Source organism: Amblyomma mixtum, chromosome 3 (genome assembly GCF_055824585.1).
Source record: "Amblyomma mixtum isolate Tamu chromosome 3, ASM5582458v1, whole genome shotgun sequence".
NCBI lineage: Eukaryota > Metazoa > Arthropoda > Arachnida > Ixodida > Ixodidae > Amblyomma > Amblyomma mixtum.
In genome coordinates, this window is record NC_143014.1 from 389828353 (window position 1) to 389844381 (window position 16029).

Here is a 16029-nt window from a genome sequence, read left to right on the forward strand (position 1 = left end):
AAGGGCGACTTTGTGAGAGTGCATGATGAAAGCCAGTAAAAGGACGAAACAAAGTATAGCACACAAGGATCACTGGCACTGAGAACTGAAGTTTTATTACTCTGCGACTGGTCCGCGTGCAATATTATACTACAAAAGCAAAAAAACCGATTCAATGCATAAAAAAGAACTAAGATAAAATAGCATTTATCGTGCCATCCGTTCCCGCCTGCGAAAAGAAGTGCTTTGTTTTATTAACAAATACTGCATTCTCTTGTCAGAGACATAGAAGGGGTGTGTTGCACAGTATTTGATGACAACAATCTCGACTAACATGGTGAGGCAGTCCTTTCTTAAATTGATTAATCGGCAGAGAACGCAGTGATCCATCTGAGTTGTTCCATAATTCAACAGTGTGAAAAAAAAGAAAACTTCAAGCAATTAAGGACGGAATGAAATGAACTATGTTCAGTGCGTGAGTTCGTACTCACCCACTGAACTGCGGTTTTCTTTCTAAATTTGATTTGTATCCTACTATAGCAATCTCTGCGATGCCATCAGGCGCCTTGTCGACGAGGTAACAGATAAAAGGGTTGCAACCTCGGACAAGTCAGGTGTGCCACATAGAGAAAACTGGTCATTGCGAAAAAAGTGCTCCATTGGATATACCAACAGCATTTTCCCGCTTGAGCCCGATTAGATCTCAGACGGCTTCCTTCGCCTTATCACTACTGTATGAATGAGATAAGCTTTTCTAAAGCATGTGGCCTTTAAAAAGCCTAGGAGCAAAAATAAGTTGAAACAATTTCTCAGCCCATATTGACGAGCAATGTAAAATTTAGTTTCACACAAAATGAGACGGTTTCAATAAGGTTAGAGTGGCTGCTCAGATGCGAAAACTGCGAAAGGTAAAGTTGGCAGAAGCGATCGCATCTTATTACATTTCTACTGCCAGTCTAGTGTAGAAACATGGCCGAGTGACCATCGGAAGCATTTCTTGCGGTGAAAGCACTACTCGCGCCATAAAGAGGTTCGAACTCGATCGAAGGCTTGTTCAAGCAGCCTAGTGTCCTCGTGCTGCATCTATACGTAACGGGGCGCTATGGCGTCACCGGTGAATAAGTGTAAAATTCCCCAATGCTGTCTTTGTTGTTTATCTGCCTTTTTAAAAGTGTTTATTGGAGACGGGACCAGGGTGCCAGTTTGATGATATTGGGATATCTGAGAATTCATATACGTTATCGCATTTTCGTGTCGTGGAGTCTCCGCTCTGTCTAGAAAACCTCTTGCAAGATGTGCACATTTGCGGCAGTTTTGTTTTCTTATTTAAACGGAAAATAATAAAGTGTTTTAGTGGCGTACAGACTGGCAGTGTGGCACAGAAGTCGTAGGGACACTACAACGTAACAATGTGATATGAGAAGACTTTCATTTAAAATTATTACTTTATAAAACATTGGTACGGTCCAAGTTAGAATATGCTGCATCTGTCTGGAGCCCTGGCATCGATTCACTTGTTTCAGATTTGGAAGCTGTGCAGAACCGCGCATGCCGTTTCATTCTTTCTAATTATCACCGAACAAGCAGTGTAACCGCCATGAAATCAAGTTTGTCCCTACCACTTCTTTCCCACCGCAGATCAATAGCCTCATTGTGTCTTTTTCATAAAATTTACCACAACAGCTTTCTCAATCCTAAGTTACTGTCAAGACCATGTTACATATCAGCACGCGTTGATCACCGTCATAAAGTTGGAATCCCATCTTGTCACACCAAATGTTTTCATGACTCATTCATACCTCGAACTTGTGCCAGCTGGAATCACCTTCCCCACGACATCGCAGGTATTTCTGATAACCATGCATTTCGTCAAGTCCTTAATGTTTCTTTCTGAGTATGTGTCGTTTATTACTGTATAAAAATTGCCTTTCACTGTCTACACACTGTTTTAATATATCCCTACTGCATTCTAATCTTATTGCCTTCCTGTGTTTTCAATTTGTCATGTATTCCTGGTTTATTTTTGTTTTCTCTTGTTGCTGCTGTTTAGACTGAAATTTTTATGTATTCCCACTCCCCTCTGTAATGCCTTCGGGCCCTGAGGGTACAATAAATAAATAAATAAATAAACCGGCATTTCGACAGCCTGGAGTTCTTTAACATGCAGCGGAATCGCACAGCAGAGGACTGCTTTTTGGACATCACCTCCAACGAAACGCGGCCGCCGCGGCCAGGATTCGGTTCTGCGTTCCTGGACTCGGCAGCCGAATGCCACAGACACTATGCCACCGCGGCCGATAGAGTCGTGCTTTATTACGATATAACGAAGTGGCATACTGTATCCATTGCGACTGTTGGCTTGCATTAAAAGCGCCATCAATTTTTCCCTGCAGGCGACTGATATGCTAACATGGCGCTCGCCTAGGCAACGCATAAAGCGCCGGTCAGTCAACTGTAGCCACTAATTTAAATTTTGCCTCTCATGCGCAGAGCCGCTTCTCAAGAAAGCTGACTGCCTCGCAGCTCCCGAGCTGTGCCCCGCCGGTTGTCAGAGTAGGGAGGTGTCTGCGTCGTGCTACGCCTGCGAATGTGCTGCTGCAGACGGCACTATTGAATACGCTTTGGGTAAGGCAACGTGGACGATAGTAAAGGCGCAGCTGCCTGACGCGACGCATGTGCCGTGGTTGTATACGTTTACCGACGAAGGTTTGGCACCGCGGAAACCCCTTACAGCGAACTCGCATGCAGCAAAAACGCAGTTCTACATTGCAGCTGCACCACCTGAATGGAACGTGTTTTCTTACTCTTGGCGCCTAGCACGTTTCACTAGGATGGTAGGTAGGCTGAAGGAGCGTCAGCTGCAGCGGAAGGCCTCGTTTTGTTTACGTTTTTTTGAAACAAGCTTTCTTAAAAAAAAGTTTGTTTGCAAAACTGCACGCGTTCCTGCGAATTCCGACCTAGCTTGCGGGCTATAGATGGATTTTATAATGGGTGGTCAAGTTTGGTTGAGATTCTGGGTGTAATTTGTTCGACCCTTGTTTAAAGCCACCGATGAGATTGTGATGGGGACAAAAGCCACGCAGCGCAATAAACGAGAACATGCGTGGAGCAGTGGCTAGTATTATGCATTTGGAGAGGGATGGAATGCAAGACCTGCAGTGTATAATACTCTTCTGCAGGGGAGGTATGTAGAATGAAGTTAAAAAAAAAAACTCGCATGATGGTTACGAGTGTGTAACGCCGACATTTGACCTATAGCTGTAGTGTGAGAACAAAGAATTTTTATAGTGGTTTTGGCTTACCTACTAGGTCCCTCTCCGATGATCACTGCACATACCGTCTTTGCCGAAAGTAGCCCTGCTGCATGGTTTGCTGCTTAATTCTACGGTGGAGAACTTGAGTGACCCCTCAAGCTTTAAATCTTTCTAAGGTAAGGAGAACCCTTGTCCTCATCTTTCAAGACCTTTTCATCTTAAGGGAAGCCCTAAGGTCTCCCGTATACCAGAGACAAGGGGTACTCCATCACGCGCCGCTTCTTGCCCCATTCGCACAGTCTTGCCGGCTTTATTATCATACATACACTGCTGCAGCCGGCCGCAGCAGCATCATGGCGCGCTGACAAGTTCACTAAGTGAGCCACCGCCACTGGCAGTCCCGTCGAAACATAAACACGCTGTGCGGTTACTGGCGCGCAGCAACTTGGCGCGATGCCAAGGACTGTGCTGCGGATGGCTCCAATGCCGACGGCGCGAAACTCAAGAATGTGCCAAGATCTAAGGCTCTAAAAACATTATAGTATTCGAAGTGGTTATTTACTGGCTGCGAAGAGAGGACAAGCTCACAGAGCAGCTAAGGCTGATTGGGCAGAAAGCACCAACGGGTGCGGACATCTCTAGCACGAAACTCGTGTGCGGGCGATCAGCGATCGCTTAAAAACAAGGCTGGCGCTTGGTCCTTCCTTGGTCGCCATCGTCTTCCCTATGCTTGTACTGTGGACGGTGCGATGCCGCTGACGGCGCGAAACTGAGGAACGCGCTAACAAGAGCTAACACTCTAAAATTTATGCCACTGGTAAACTGACCGAATTCCATTTCATCAGGTGGTCTTTCCCTTGCGTCTAACAGAATTATTTCAGTTTCAGTATGTAACAGCACCAAATGTAGCTGTGCTCTTTGGCAATGTTACGTAGGTTTCACAGAGGTTAAACATGGTTTTCTGGAGCCCAGTAAATTCTCCACCGCGTTCACACCCCGTGGGCTGCATGCTGATACGGGCGTGATTCAGACCCCCAGCAGAATTTCTTCCTTGCTCTGGCTGGAACTTGCTAACGACCGCCCATCGTGCGCCTTTCGCAGAGTACGTGGATGCCCAAATCGCAGTGCCCTGTCCAGTGACTTGTGTGAAGCGAATCTCGAGCAGCGGCGCCCAGAGCTGTCACTGTCCGTCCGATGGTGAGTGAAGATGTCTGCGGTAGGTGCTGGGCTTGGGTGCCCTGATTATTACATTACGGTGCTCGGAATACACCTACGTGGGGCGTTTACTTCCTTGGCAAAAACACTGAGGGAAAGCGTACCATCAACAGGAAGTTTTCAACCCAAGACGCGAGGCCGGAGTGGCGTCGCATTGACCTCTTGGTGAAGGACCCCTGTGATTTCCGGGTGCAGTCTCTGGGCTGTAGCAGAATTCTGGCTAGAGATTTCAAAAGTAGCAAATGGCAGGAACTGTTGGGCCCCCTAAATTTAATGAAAATAAACAGAATAGAAGCTATTGACGGAAAGCTGGCATGCCTGAAATTATTTGCACCCTAATCAGCAATCCGGCCCACTAGCGAGTTTATACAGTGAAATAGAGCGTAGTTAGTGGAGGTGTAATAGTTACTGCCTAGGGCTCGAGAAAGGCTCAGTCCTGCTGGAAGTGCCGGCACAGATGCAGACACCGATCGCTCTCCATTGACCTTCCACTTGTAGGCTGTCAACATTAAATGACCCTTCCAACACTTGCAGTTTCGACGGAGTCTAAACACAGAGGAATTCTTATTGTTCCGTGCAGGATATGAAAAAAATCAGCCGAAAAATCTATGGAATGGTTAGGTGGTCTAGCTTAGGCGGTGTTATCGTAACAACTTATAACGGGACCAAGAACGAAGGGGGCACAAACTCATGTCTTTCGCAAACAATTTGGTGGTGGTTTGGTTTTGTTTATAGGGTTTAACGTCCCAAAGCGACTCGGGCTATGAGAGACGCCGTAGTGAAGTGCTCCGGAAATTTCGACCACCCGGGGTTCTTTAGCGTGCACTGACATCGCACAGTACACGGGCCTCTAGAATTTCGCCTCCATCGAAATTCGACCGCCGCGGCCGGGATCGAACCGGCGTCTTTCGGGTCAGCAGCCGAGCACCATAACCGCTGAGCCACCGCGGCGGCTTTAGCAAACAATTTGAAAATAAAAGCAAACTGACAGCTCTTTTGTAATCGTTCCTCGGTGCTCTTTGAGCAGGTTCGCAGAAAACTAACCGGTCTGTTGTTGCATAGGTGCCCGCTATAGTATAAAGTACTCCATGTGGCGGAAAATTAACCTGCAGCCGTTCATGACGGCGTGCCCCAAAATCCGCAGTATAGCCTTAGGAGACAAAATGCGCTGAATGCAAATGCATTCTTCTAAAAAAACATAAGTAAACGAATAAAAATGTACCTTCAGCAAGGCATTAATCAAACGCGAACAAGAAAACTTAGGTGGAAATACAAAAACACAAACATATTAACTCACGGAGAAGAAATACAAGCGAGGTTCAATAACACTTCTGAATAAAGTCTGTGCGCCTTCGAATCTAAAATAACTGCAGCTAGTATTGCGCTTAATCTGGCTCAGAGCTTCATATTTTGCTGTTCGTGGTTCAGTTGCTTGTTTGCGTTTTATTTCTTGCTGATAATAATCTCGGGAGCAAAAGTCGTTGTGATGAACAAGCGATGGACACGAGACGCCCACGCGTGCGGACATACAGAAGATATTTAACGCCGCCCAAATCGCGGTTGCCAACTCGCGTACGGTAGAGCACCGCTTACGACATGTGATCGGGGGTTCAGATGCTACACGTGGTATGTGGTTGTCTTTCTTCTTTCACAATCTGCAATTTTGTCTTTTATTCATAAATGATTACGTACTGCCCGCTCCATCAAAGCTAGCACAAAATAAATACAATTTCCCGATGCTTTCATCGGTTTCAGTGAGTGTAGGCTTCTTTCATACGTATGTCTTAACAAGACCAACAGTTCCCTGCCTTTGCGTGTTCTGAACTGCCTGCTGTGAAATTATATGTATATAGGGCCGCCGTAAAGCAGGCTATCTCACTACCGTAAAGGCGCGTTCACGATTGGCGTGATGATGGCGTGAACTTACATCTACCGCGATAATGGGCACACCCTCGATTGTGCTTCCTTGCTTGCGGTCGGAGCTGTCCCCGGTTGCAGAATTTGGGGCATGCCGTCTACATGACGTCACCCTTTCTCTGTTTTCTGCACATGTAAGCTCTTTCAGGAACGAAATGACAAGTGAATGCCAAAGGGTTTAAGTGCATAATCGCTGTGTAAAGTGGAGCCTAAAAAATTGATATTCCTTGACTTCAACAGTCACTATTAATAATTTATTTCTGCTTAAAGACATTTGGTATCCGAGGAGCAGTGATCGAAATATGGCCAGATGGTGTGACAGATAAAGTTTCAAGAAAGCGCTGCGGTTGTAGTCAACGGCTAAAATGGGTTCAGAGCGCATCGGCCCACTCGACCAAATTCATTGGTTTTTATCGGCCATACTGGTAGCCACCGCTCTATTTCAGCGCAAGGGCATAGATCAATGCTGCTAACGTGTAAACACAGAAAGTCAAGGCTGCAGCTTCGAACTGCACTTGTCCCTGTTGCGTGGGCGAGCAGGAGCGCTGGCGCATGGTTTCACTCGGTCGGTTGTGGGGTTACTGCGGTGGGCACAGGCCATTAACCAGCGTGGGTTCGAGCTTCGCGCGAGACGAGGCCCCCACCACCCGTCACCACATATATACTGTGGGGCAACGCTGCTGCGCACGGAACCTCCGCTGGGAGGAGAGCGGCAGAGAGACTCGCAGCAAGAAAACAGGCTTCAAAGTCCGCGAGGGAGACGTTTATTCACGCTCCGTCCTCCAGTGACACGCACTGTGCATCACCCTGTCTGGAATTCTCCAAGCATACCTGCATGTTCCCATAAAACTTACTGGTGCTTTCGCACTTTCCCCGTAATTCGTTCTGCGCACCGCAGAGATCCATATTTTACGCAGATCGGCATTTCTAACGCTCGTCTAAAAAGGGTGGCATTAAACGCCAACGGGTGTTTTTTTACAAGAAAACGCGCCCCAGCGCCTCAAGGCACCGAGCGAACGCCGCTGCTGCCCGTGATTCGCCGGGACGGTCGTGATGTCATGCACGGGATCTCCGGCCGGAGCCGATGGTGTTGCTGCGTAGCGCGTTGCTTCAGGTGGCTTACCAACTCGCTCTATAAAATTATGGATTATTCAACCGGCGTCGAACAGCTTGGACGCTTACGGTATATGTTGGAGCCATTCAGAGGCTACAGAAAACGGCGTAACCAACTCTGGAGTGGAGTGCGTCGACACCGGAAGCGAAGTCGCCACATTTGCGCGTGTCGGAAATCTGAACTGGATCGTTATCTTTTGCGTAGATGAATGTGCAAGTGAGAGGAGGAAAAAAAAACAGGAAATCGTGTCGAAGCGCCATTGTGCATTCGTTGCTGCAAAAAATTTGGAGCACAAACTTGTGGTGACGCTTTTAAACATGAACGAATTCATATCGCTGGCATGCTTTTGCGAAACACACGAGGTAAAGCAATTTGTTTCTTTCTTCATTTATTTATAGTAAGCTGCCTACTTGCCCCCGAAGGCCTTTTAGAACTGCGATAGAGTGCTGGGTGAACTGGACAGATTTCCCGGCTGGACGGCGCAGCAACAGCGTACTGCAGCACCGCCCCGCGGGGCTCAAGCTGCGCATTCTAGCGCCGTAACATCGAAAAAGGTTCGGTCCATGCCGCATCACGAAAATATAACCGATTAGTTCGCAACGCTCGCAGCCCCGAATTCCATGAACTTACTGCAATGGTGCTCCCACGAGCGCGGCGGAAGAAGGCGCTCTGGTAGTGCGCTACTACTTCCTTGGTCGTTGGTCGGCCGTCTAGTTTGTTTCGCACCGAAGACACAGCGCACGGCGCTTTGCGATTCCCCAGCGCTATAGTAAATTGTATGCTCATTGCACCGTTTTGTAGACAACCCTATTGGCTCTGTTAAAAGATAGTCGATTTCAGCGAAGACTTAGCAGAGGAGCTAGCGCGCAGGCGACCGGGCCAGCCGCGCCGGCGGCAGCTGCTATGCGGTTGTTAACAGAATTGTATCGCAGCTGTCCCTCCTGCTGTTAACGCGAAGTCTAAAAAAATGCTTATTAGACACGGTCATGGCTCCAGCCGCGGCAGACGAAAAAAATGGCTGGGGCTCAACGTGGTTTGAAACGTGGTTCAACGTGGCTAGTTATACGAGCGAAGCTCTTTTAAGCATGGTCTCCATTGTCGCAAATCGAATGTCGAGGTGAAGTTCAAAGATCAAGGTCAGGTACCCGATGTTCATATGAATTATCGTGGTCATACTATATAGCTTGGGCTATACCACCATGTAATTAAGTTTTATTCGACCTTGTGAGGCATTGAAGGTCATTGTCTCATCTACTTCGAGATCGGAAGTTGTACCCCGATGAGTAGAGCTTTTTCTCTAAAAGTCACACTGAAAGAAGGCAGCTCAGAACGTTTATGCGTGCCAAATGGTGCCAGCCGCACCACTATAGACCACCACGCGGACTCAATACTCAAATTTCACACCGCTTAATTCGGAACACAACATCCCTTTCGCGCTTACTTCGGACTCAGCAGTCGGCCAGAGCCTCCACAACGTCTCGCAGACGGAATGGGGCTCTCCGAGAGTAAAACAATTATGTGCTGTTGTTCTGTTTGTTCTTTCTTCTTCTTCACTCGTTGTTGCTTGTAGTTTCTTCTTTCTTCTTAGTAGGTCCCGTTTCCCTGCTTCGCCCAAAGAACCTCTCGATTCCGCCTGATTAACTGAGAACACTTATTTAATTAACATTTGATTACAACAACAATGTACAGTACAGTTATAACGATGACAGCAGTATAGAAAAGAATAACTGAGCTGGGCCGCCCCTGGGCTTAGGACAGTCCGTCATCCTAAGCGAGCATGCGGGAGGAAGTCCGTCTCCTACCCAGCTCCGACCTCAACTGCCGCCCGCTCAGAGCTCGCGGCCGTGGCTGGGCTTCTACAAAAACATGTATTCGTTCAGCGCTCTCATATTACGAAGGACGCTTTCCCCCGGTTTCGGGGAATCCATGTACCGCGGACGGGGCTGGGGCGCCGGCGCGTCTGGGCCTTGGTCCGCAAGGTTAGGATACCCATCCCCGCGGAGAAGCGCAAATTTACGACCAGTGGCTGCGACATACGGCAAAGAAAAACAACGCAAACCCAGGCACCTAACAGATGTGCGGGGTGTGGTCTGTCGAAGGCGTCCGGAGCCCCGCACATGCGCGAAGCGGCACCGTCTACGGGGCCACACGACGCCTTACATGTCGGTGCTAGAACGAGACCCAACTAAACCAGTTGCACACTCAATGCTCACTCCACGCAAAGTGCGAGTTCACCCGCGGAAACAAACATCTCAAATGCGGGTGATGAACGCGCGGTCCGTCCAGGGGGCCCGCTCCGCACGACAAACAAGAGACAAACAAAAGTTCCGCCCCCGAAGGCACGCGGCACCCCGCCGACGCGGCTCGGGGGTACCGCTGTACGAAACAGAACTCGAAACAGCGTACAAAAGACAAAAGTTTCCTCCCCGCCCGGGACGCCCGGCATCCCGGCGAAGCGGCTCGGGGCGTAACTGTATAAAGAAACACAAGCAAATGAAACGCGTACAAGCGGGTGCAAGCGACGACCTTACACCGAGTTTGCTGTGTACGGCGTGGGGTTAGCGGTTCACCAGACCCATCTCTCTCGCCTGCCGATACTGGCTAAGGTGTGGCCGTTGGCACCGTTTGTGATGTGGCTGTATCGTCTGATGATGATTCAGCTGTTGGCTGCTCGTCCAATGAGCTGTCCTCGGATGGATCGCTGGTAACTAGTCCCGGTGGTGCCCTTTGCATGGGATAGACGTCTCCCGGTGACGGTCCTTGTGTGGGGTAGACTTCTTGCTGTGGTTCTGTCGGCACTGGTACCCCGCTTGTGCAAGGCGCAGTGGCCCGGCGACGGAAGTGGTCAACGTGCCGGTGCAACACTCGGCCATCTGGGAGGGTAACTTCAAAGAGATTGGGCATGTGGCTCGGGCTATCACAGCAGAGACCCATGGGGGACCCTGGCTATAGTTGCATGCAACAGCAGTCTTCAGGCTGGAATGAGCGTAGCATCGGCAGCGGTCGTATATGCTGGGAGGATTTGTCTGGGCCTTGTCCGGATGCAGCCGTTTCAGTATGGTTAAGAGCGGGCGGCCCATCAAAAGTTCGGCTGGTGATCGTCCTGTGCCTGTGTGTGTGGAGTTACATGTTGTTATAACATGAAATCTGCTAGTCGTCGTGTCCAATTTCTCTGATTGATGCAAGACAGTGCCTCCTTGGTGGTTCGCGCCTTGCCATTTGTGAAGGAATGAAAAGGTGTGGAGGTCACGTGGCGAATCAGGTTGGCATTGAGGGAACCGTGAAAGTCGGCAGACGTAAACTGAGGCCCACTATCAGTTATAGCAGTGTCTGGGCGGCCATGTGTCTCGAACAGCTTCCGTAAGGCGTTGATGATAGTGAGTGATGTCATCGATGACACTGGAATGACCGCCAGCCACTTTGAATATGAATCCACTAAGATCAAGAACGTCTGCCCTTGGAACGGCCCAGTGAATTCAATGTGTTGGCGAGACCATGGTGTCGGGTCGCCTCCTATGGATGGACTGATGCCCTGGAAATCTCTGGCATCGTCGCAGCCATTCCTCAATAGCGGAATCAATTCCTGGCTACCACACATAACCACGGGTGAGTGCCTTCATCCAAGCAATGACCAGACATCCGGCATGCAAGGCTTCTAGGTTCAGGGAACGTAGCTTCCGCGTTATCACTGCACGGTCACCCCACAGCAAACAACCTTTGTGGGCGGACAATTCATGTTGCCGGTACACAAATGGTGTGAACCCAGAACTCGTGCTGTGCCTTGGTGGCCACCCCTTCCGCGCCCAGTCCAGTACACGGGATATGGTACGGTTATTGGCAGCGTGGGTGGCGATGTCAACCGCGTGGATGGAGGTATGCCCAGGAGCACAATCTCTTCTGGGAACGGGTCATCCGGGTGATGATGTGTTAGGGAAATTCTGCTGAGGCCGTCTGCGTGGCCCATTTGTTTTCCACGCTGGTGGAGAACCAAGTGCTGGTACCCATTCAGAAAAATGGACCAGCACTGCATCCGAGGTGATGACATCCGTGGCGCCTGGCGGTCTGGGGTGAACAACCCAAGAAGTAGCTTGTGCTCCGTGTGGATCTGGAACGGGTGGAAAAATACGTATTCAGGGAACTTCTTTGCGCCTGCAACCACTTAAAGTGCCTCTTTATCAATCTGAGCATAATTCCGCTCACTAGTAGTAGACAGCGTCCTTGAATATAAGGCGATTGGTTCAACTCTACCATCAGGCATTTTATGGCTCAGCTCAGCTCCTATTCTATATGAAGAAGCGTCGCTGATCAGGACGAGTGGCTTCTTTTCGTAGAAATGCGTTAACAACTAATTGCATGACGGGAGTTTCTTCACGTTATCGGATGCTCTATGCTGTGTATTACCCCAGAGCCAGGTCGCATTTTTGTTCAACAGTCGGTGCGGTGGTAATGCAACAGTTGCCTTGTAGCGCAGAAACGCATGGTAGAAGTTGCGAAGCCCCAGGAAGGCCTTTAGCGGTGTTGTTTGCAGGACATGGTGCATTCATGACGGCTTCGGTCTTTTTAGGTGTCGGGTGAATTCCCTCGGCGTCGACTCAGAACCCTAAAAACTGTACTTCAGCCACCCCAGCTGGCATTTTTCTTTCTTCACTTTGAGACCCACAGCTCTGAACCGCCGGAGAACTGCACATAGGCGACTGAGTAGGTCTTCATGCGAGGCTCCAGCAAAGATGTCATCATCGAAGTAAGCGATGACCCCAGTTACTCCCCGCACAAGGTTTTCCTTGGGACTCTGGAAAATGCCATGTGCGATGCTGACCCCAACTTGTAGACTGCGCGCACGGAAAGCTCCCCGATGAGTTATGATAGTCTGAGCCTCAGACGATTCTTCGGTTACTGGCAGCTGTTGCTAAGCCTGGGCCAAATCAAACTTCGCAAAGATAGATCCACTACAGAGGGATGCCAGTAGATAGCTGACCACCTGTATTGGATACGCATCTTACTGCAACGCATTATTACCGGTGAACTTGCATTTAGCACGGTCTGCGGACTCTGGACCCCTTGTTGCATGAGCTGTCCCGCTCTGCATCAATTTTTGGACGAAGTGCAAAACATACTCTTCGCGCCTTCATTGGATCGGCACAACCTCGCGATCAGTGCAAACTGCAGAGGTTGGTATTTGTAACACCCAAATGCTCCATAAAACACTAAACTCAATTCCTGGGATATGTCAGCAATCAAATGGAATGGCTTGTTCATTGCTGCCCTCCTGTTATGTTGATACCAAGCGTCCAAGGAGACTTGGACGCTCTCCCCTGACGATGATAACATGTAACAAGCCAGCAAAGCCGTTGAACTTCACTCTGAATGTGCCATATTCGCACACAGCTATGCGATTGCCCTCATAATCCTGTCTCATAATAGCAAGCGGTGTCAGGGTTGTTAAGTGCCGTTTGGGAAATCTGCCTGCCTGTGGCGCCAGAGATCAGTTAAAAGGTTGACCCCGAGGCCATCTCCATTCGGCATGGCTTGCCTTCAATTTTGACCGCCACATGTGTCTTCCTCCGGGTGGATGCATGTACATCGTGCATAGCGGTCGCTGTTTGGCCGTCGCAGCCGGAGATGTTCGTGTGAGGCGTGGCCCTGTTGCGAGGCGTCCTGCCGTCTGTCTCGGAGGCGTCCTGCCGTCTGCCGGTAGTCCCGTGGACTTCGAGGCCAGCAAGTCAATATATAGCGCTCTTGTCGTCTCTTGCTTCTTCGACTACGTCCTGTGTTTCGCGCGGCTTTAATGTCAATATATGACCAGTTTTTCTTTCTGCAGCCCCTAAACTGGGCACCACGGAAACGGCATAGAAGTCGCTCGTGGCGGCCACCGCATCCAGCGCAGGAGACGCCTCCTGTTCCTTCCGGGTCCCTTCTCTGGTCAAAAACGGTCCGTAACCGCCGTATATCTTCGGTGGCGTCTTGCTTGTGGTCGACATCCGCGCTCGTTCTCTGCTCAGTGCTCTGTTCTGGCTCAATGCGTGGCCTTGTTATGATCGGTCGGGAGCCGCGGCTGGCTCCGCAGCACTGGCAAAGGTCACTTCTTTCTTGGCCAAAAGTTGTCCCTTCACCTTGTCGTTCGGTAACCCGAACGCAAAACGGTCTCGAGGTGCAGTGTCGAGGGCTGGGAAATTGCAATGTGGCACCGTGGTTTGAAGGGTAGCCATGTAGGCGGCAGCGGACTCTGTGCCTGGTCGCGGTGGTGGAACTCGTATCGCATCGCGAGCTCCGCTGGATTCGGGGGTACGTGCTCCCTGAGAGCGGTGAGTATTGTTTCCAACGGCGAACCCTTTGAGCTGCGCGGCGCTAAGAAAGCTTTGACCAACGTAGCGGAACCGCAACGGATAAGAAACGTGGACCGCTTCTTACCGGTGTCCGGGATACCCTGCGCCTCTTGGAAAAAATCGAACCGCTGTGCATGATCTTCCCAGTATTCGTGGCGGGAGAAGTCGACAGCCTCGATGTATGCCTCGATCGGGGCCGCGCCATGTTGAGCAGGTGGGCACCGGCGATGTCTTCGCTTTCCTTAGAGGCCGCAGCGTCGAAGTCCAACGAGGCTCCCACCCTCATCGCCAGTGTTAAGTAGGGTTGATTAAAACGTTTATTAGACTCGGTCACGGCTCCAGCTGCGCCAGAGGAAAAAGTCACGCTGAAAGACGGCAGTGCAGAACGGGTCTGCATGCCCACTGATGCCAGTCGCAACACTTGCACCACCGCGCGGATTCAATGCGTAACTTTCACACCGCTTAATTCAGAACACAGCACCTACCAGCAACACACTACGTGTCAGCGACCTTCAAAAAGTAGTCATTTTTGACATTTTTCTATCCCAGGGCTTATTGTGTACGAGGACAACAAATCTTAGTACGCTTTTCTGACGCTGGCGCCAAAGATCTGCCTTAGAACGGGTGGCTTGGCGCGGACGGCCTGCGGGAGGCGCGGCGGTGTACTGCACAGTGGTTCAGGCAAAAGAGAGATTCAACATACCGTAGACGTACTAGCATAGACGTATACCGGTTTACCGGACGTCTGCTCCGCACGCCCAGTGGCCCCGTCTGGCCGCACCCATGCCACTGCGCGTGCGCAGCCGGCGACCGGTAAACCGGTATACGTCTACGGTAGTACGTCTCTGGTATGCTGAATCTCTCTAATAATGCCACCAGACGGCGCCATCGGGCGGCACTTTGTGTTATAAATACACTGCGCTGTAAAGAACTAAGATATTTGCAAATATAGCTGCTGTCTGCCGATCACTGCGTCACCTCGTATGGTGCACCCAAATGGCCGTTGTTGGCTCTAACCGAGAACTGTGGCGAGCTGTGTAACAACAGCAAACTGCGATTAAGCGCAACCGCGGTTGAACTGCCCGTGTGGCAAGGGTATAAAACTGTGCTGAAAGTGGCTCTAGCTCAACATGGATGTGAGCCAACTGGAAAACGCGAAAAGTTTACAAAGAGACAAGAAAATAGAATAACCAAAACAGAAGCATTGATGCAATAATATATTCTGTGCAGGCAGTTTAGATATGCTCACCCCGCCAGTTTATCTCACAGTACGACCGAACTAGAGAAAATAAATGGAACCGGCAAAAGATGGCGTTCATTCGCCGCTGACCAAAGCGGGGGATGGAGCGGAGCAAGCAAGCACAGCAGGATGGCCAGCCGACTCTCCGATGGCGTCACATCCGCCAGTTCTCCCCTTTTGCTGTCCCCCCACCCGGCGCTTCCAGAAGCGACGAGAGCGTGCCAGCGGCGGGTTTTTAATAATCGATTTCTGTTCCTTTTAAGGACAGAGTCGAGAACAAATTAAAATGCAATATTCAATATTTACAAGATGCCTGCTACCTAACCACTACATTTTTTGCAAATTGTAAACCGTTTCAGCTTCCCGTTAAGCACTCTCAGATGTTACTAAGTCCGCTTGTTGTGCATGACGCAAAGACAATTCGTTACCTTTTGGCAGCCCGGCCAAAGATGGCGGCTGATACCTGGGTTTGAGAGTACGCGCGAACCGGTCCCAGTGAAAGAGTATCGTATTCATGTCTATAGGATCATCAGCGCTGGCCATTGTGCTTGCTTATGGTGACCATAGTGTTGCGATGCCATGTGGTTCAGGAGGCCTAGACACTCGGTCTGGTAATCATGGCTGCGTAAGGGCATACCATTCAAGAATGCACACAGGTTGTATGACAGCTGAAGAAGTGACAACCGGCGCAAAACTCGTGGACTGAAGCACATAGACAGGGCGGCCACCGGTTTTGCTGGAGCATAGGTTTTGAAAACTACTTGTGCATGGTGCTCTGTTCGCGCTGTGTAAAGAAAATTTACGACTAGTCTTGTTTTATAAGCTAATGAAAGCGTTCTGTGTAGTGGTACATACACTTCTAGAGCGCTCGAATGGCTCATCGGGGAGTACTTTTGTACTTTTCTGTCACTTACGACTAACCGTGGGCTGTAATTAAGCCCTTATCTTGCATGCATAAAATTACACGAGTTGTGTTTCACTCCTTAT

The 16029-nt window shown here is 49.9% G+C and overlaps 1 protein-coding gene across 8 annotated transcripts in view; it reads left to right on the plus strand.

Annotated features, from left to right (window-relative positions):
* LOC149357153 (papilin-like) overlaps window positions 1-16029 on the plus strand; it is a 179077-nt gene that overhangs the window by 104195 nt on the left and 58853 nt on the right. For 4 of the 8 annotated variants that reach the window (XM_089584449.1, XM_089584453.1, XM_089584454.1 and 1 more), the window contains 2 exons: window positions 2470-2604; window positions 4335-4430. The exons of 2 other annotated variants lie outside the window; for them this stretch is intronic. In XM_089584449.1, coding sequence (XP_089440575.1) covers window positions 2470-2604; window positions 4335-4430 — 231 coding nt within the window. The remainder of the gene's footprint in view (window positions 1-2469; window positions 2605-4334; window positions 4431-16029) is intronic. 2 more of the 8 variants (XM_089584451.1, XM_089584452.1) reach the window with 2 other exon arrangements.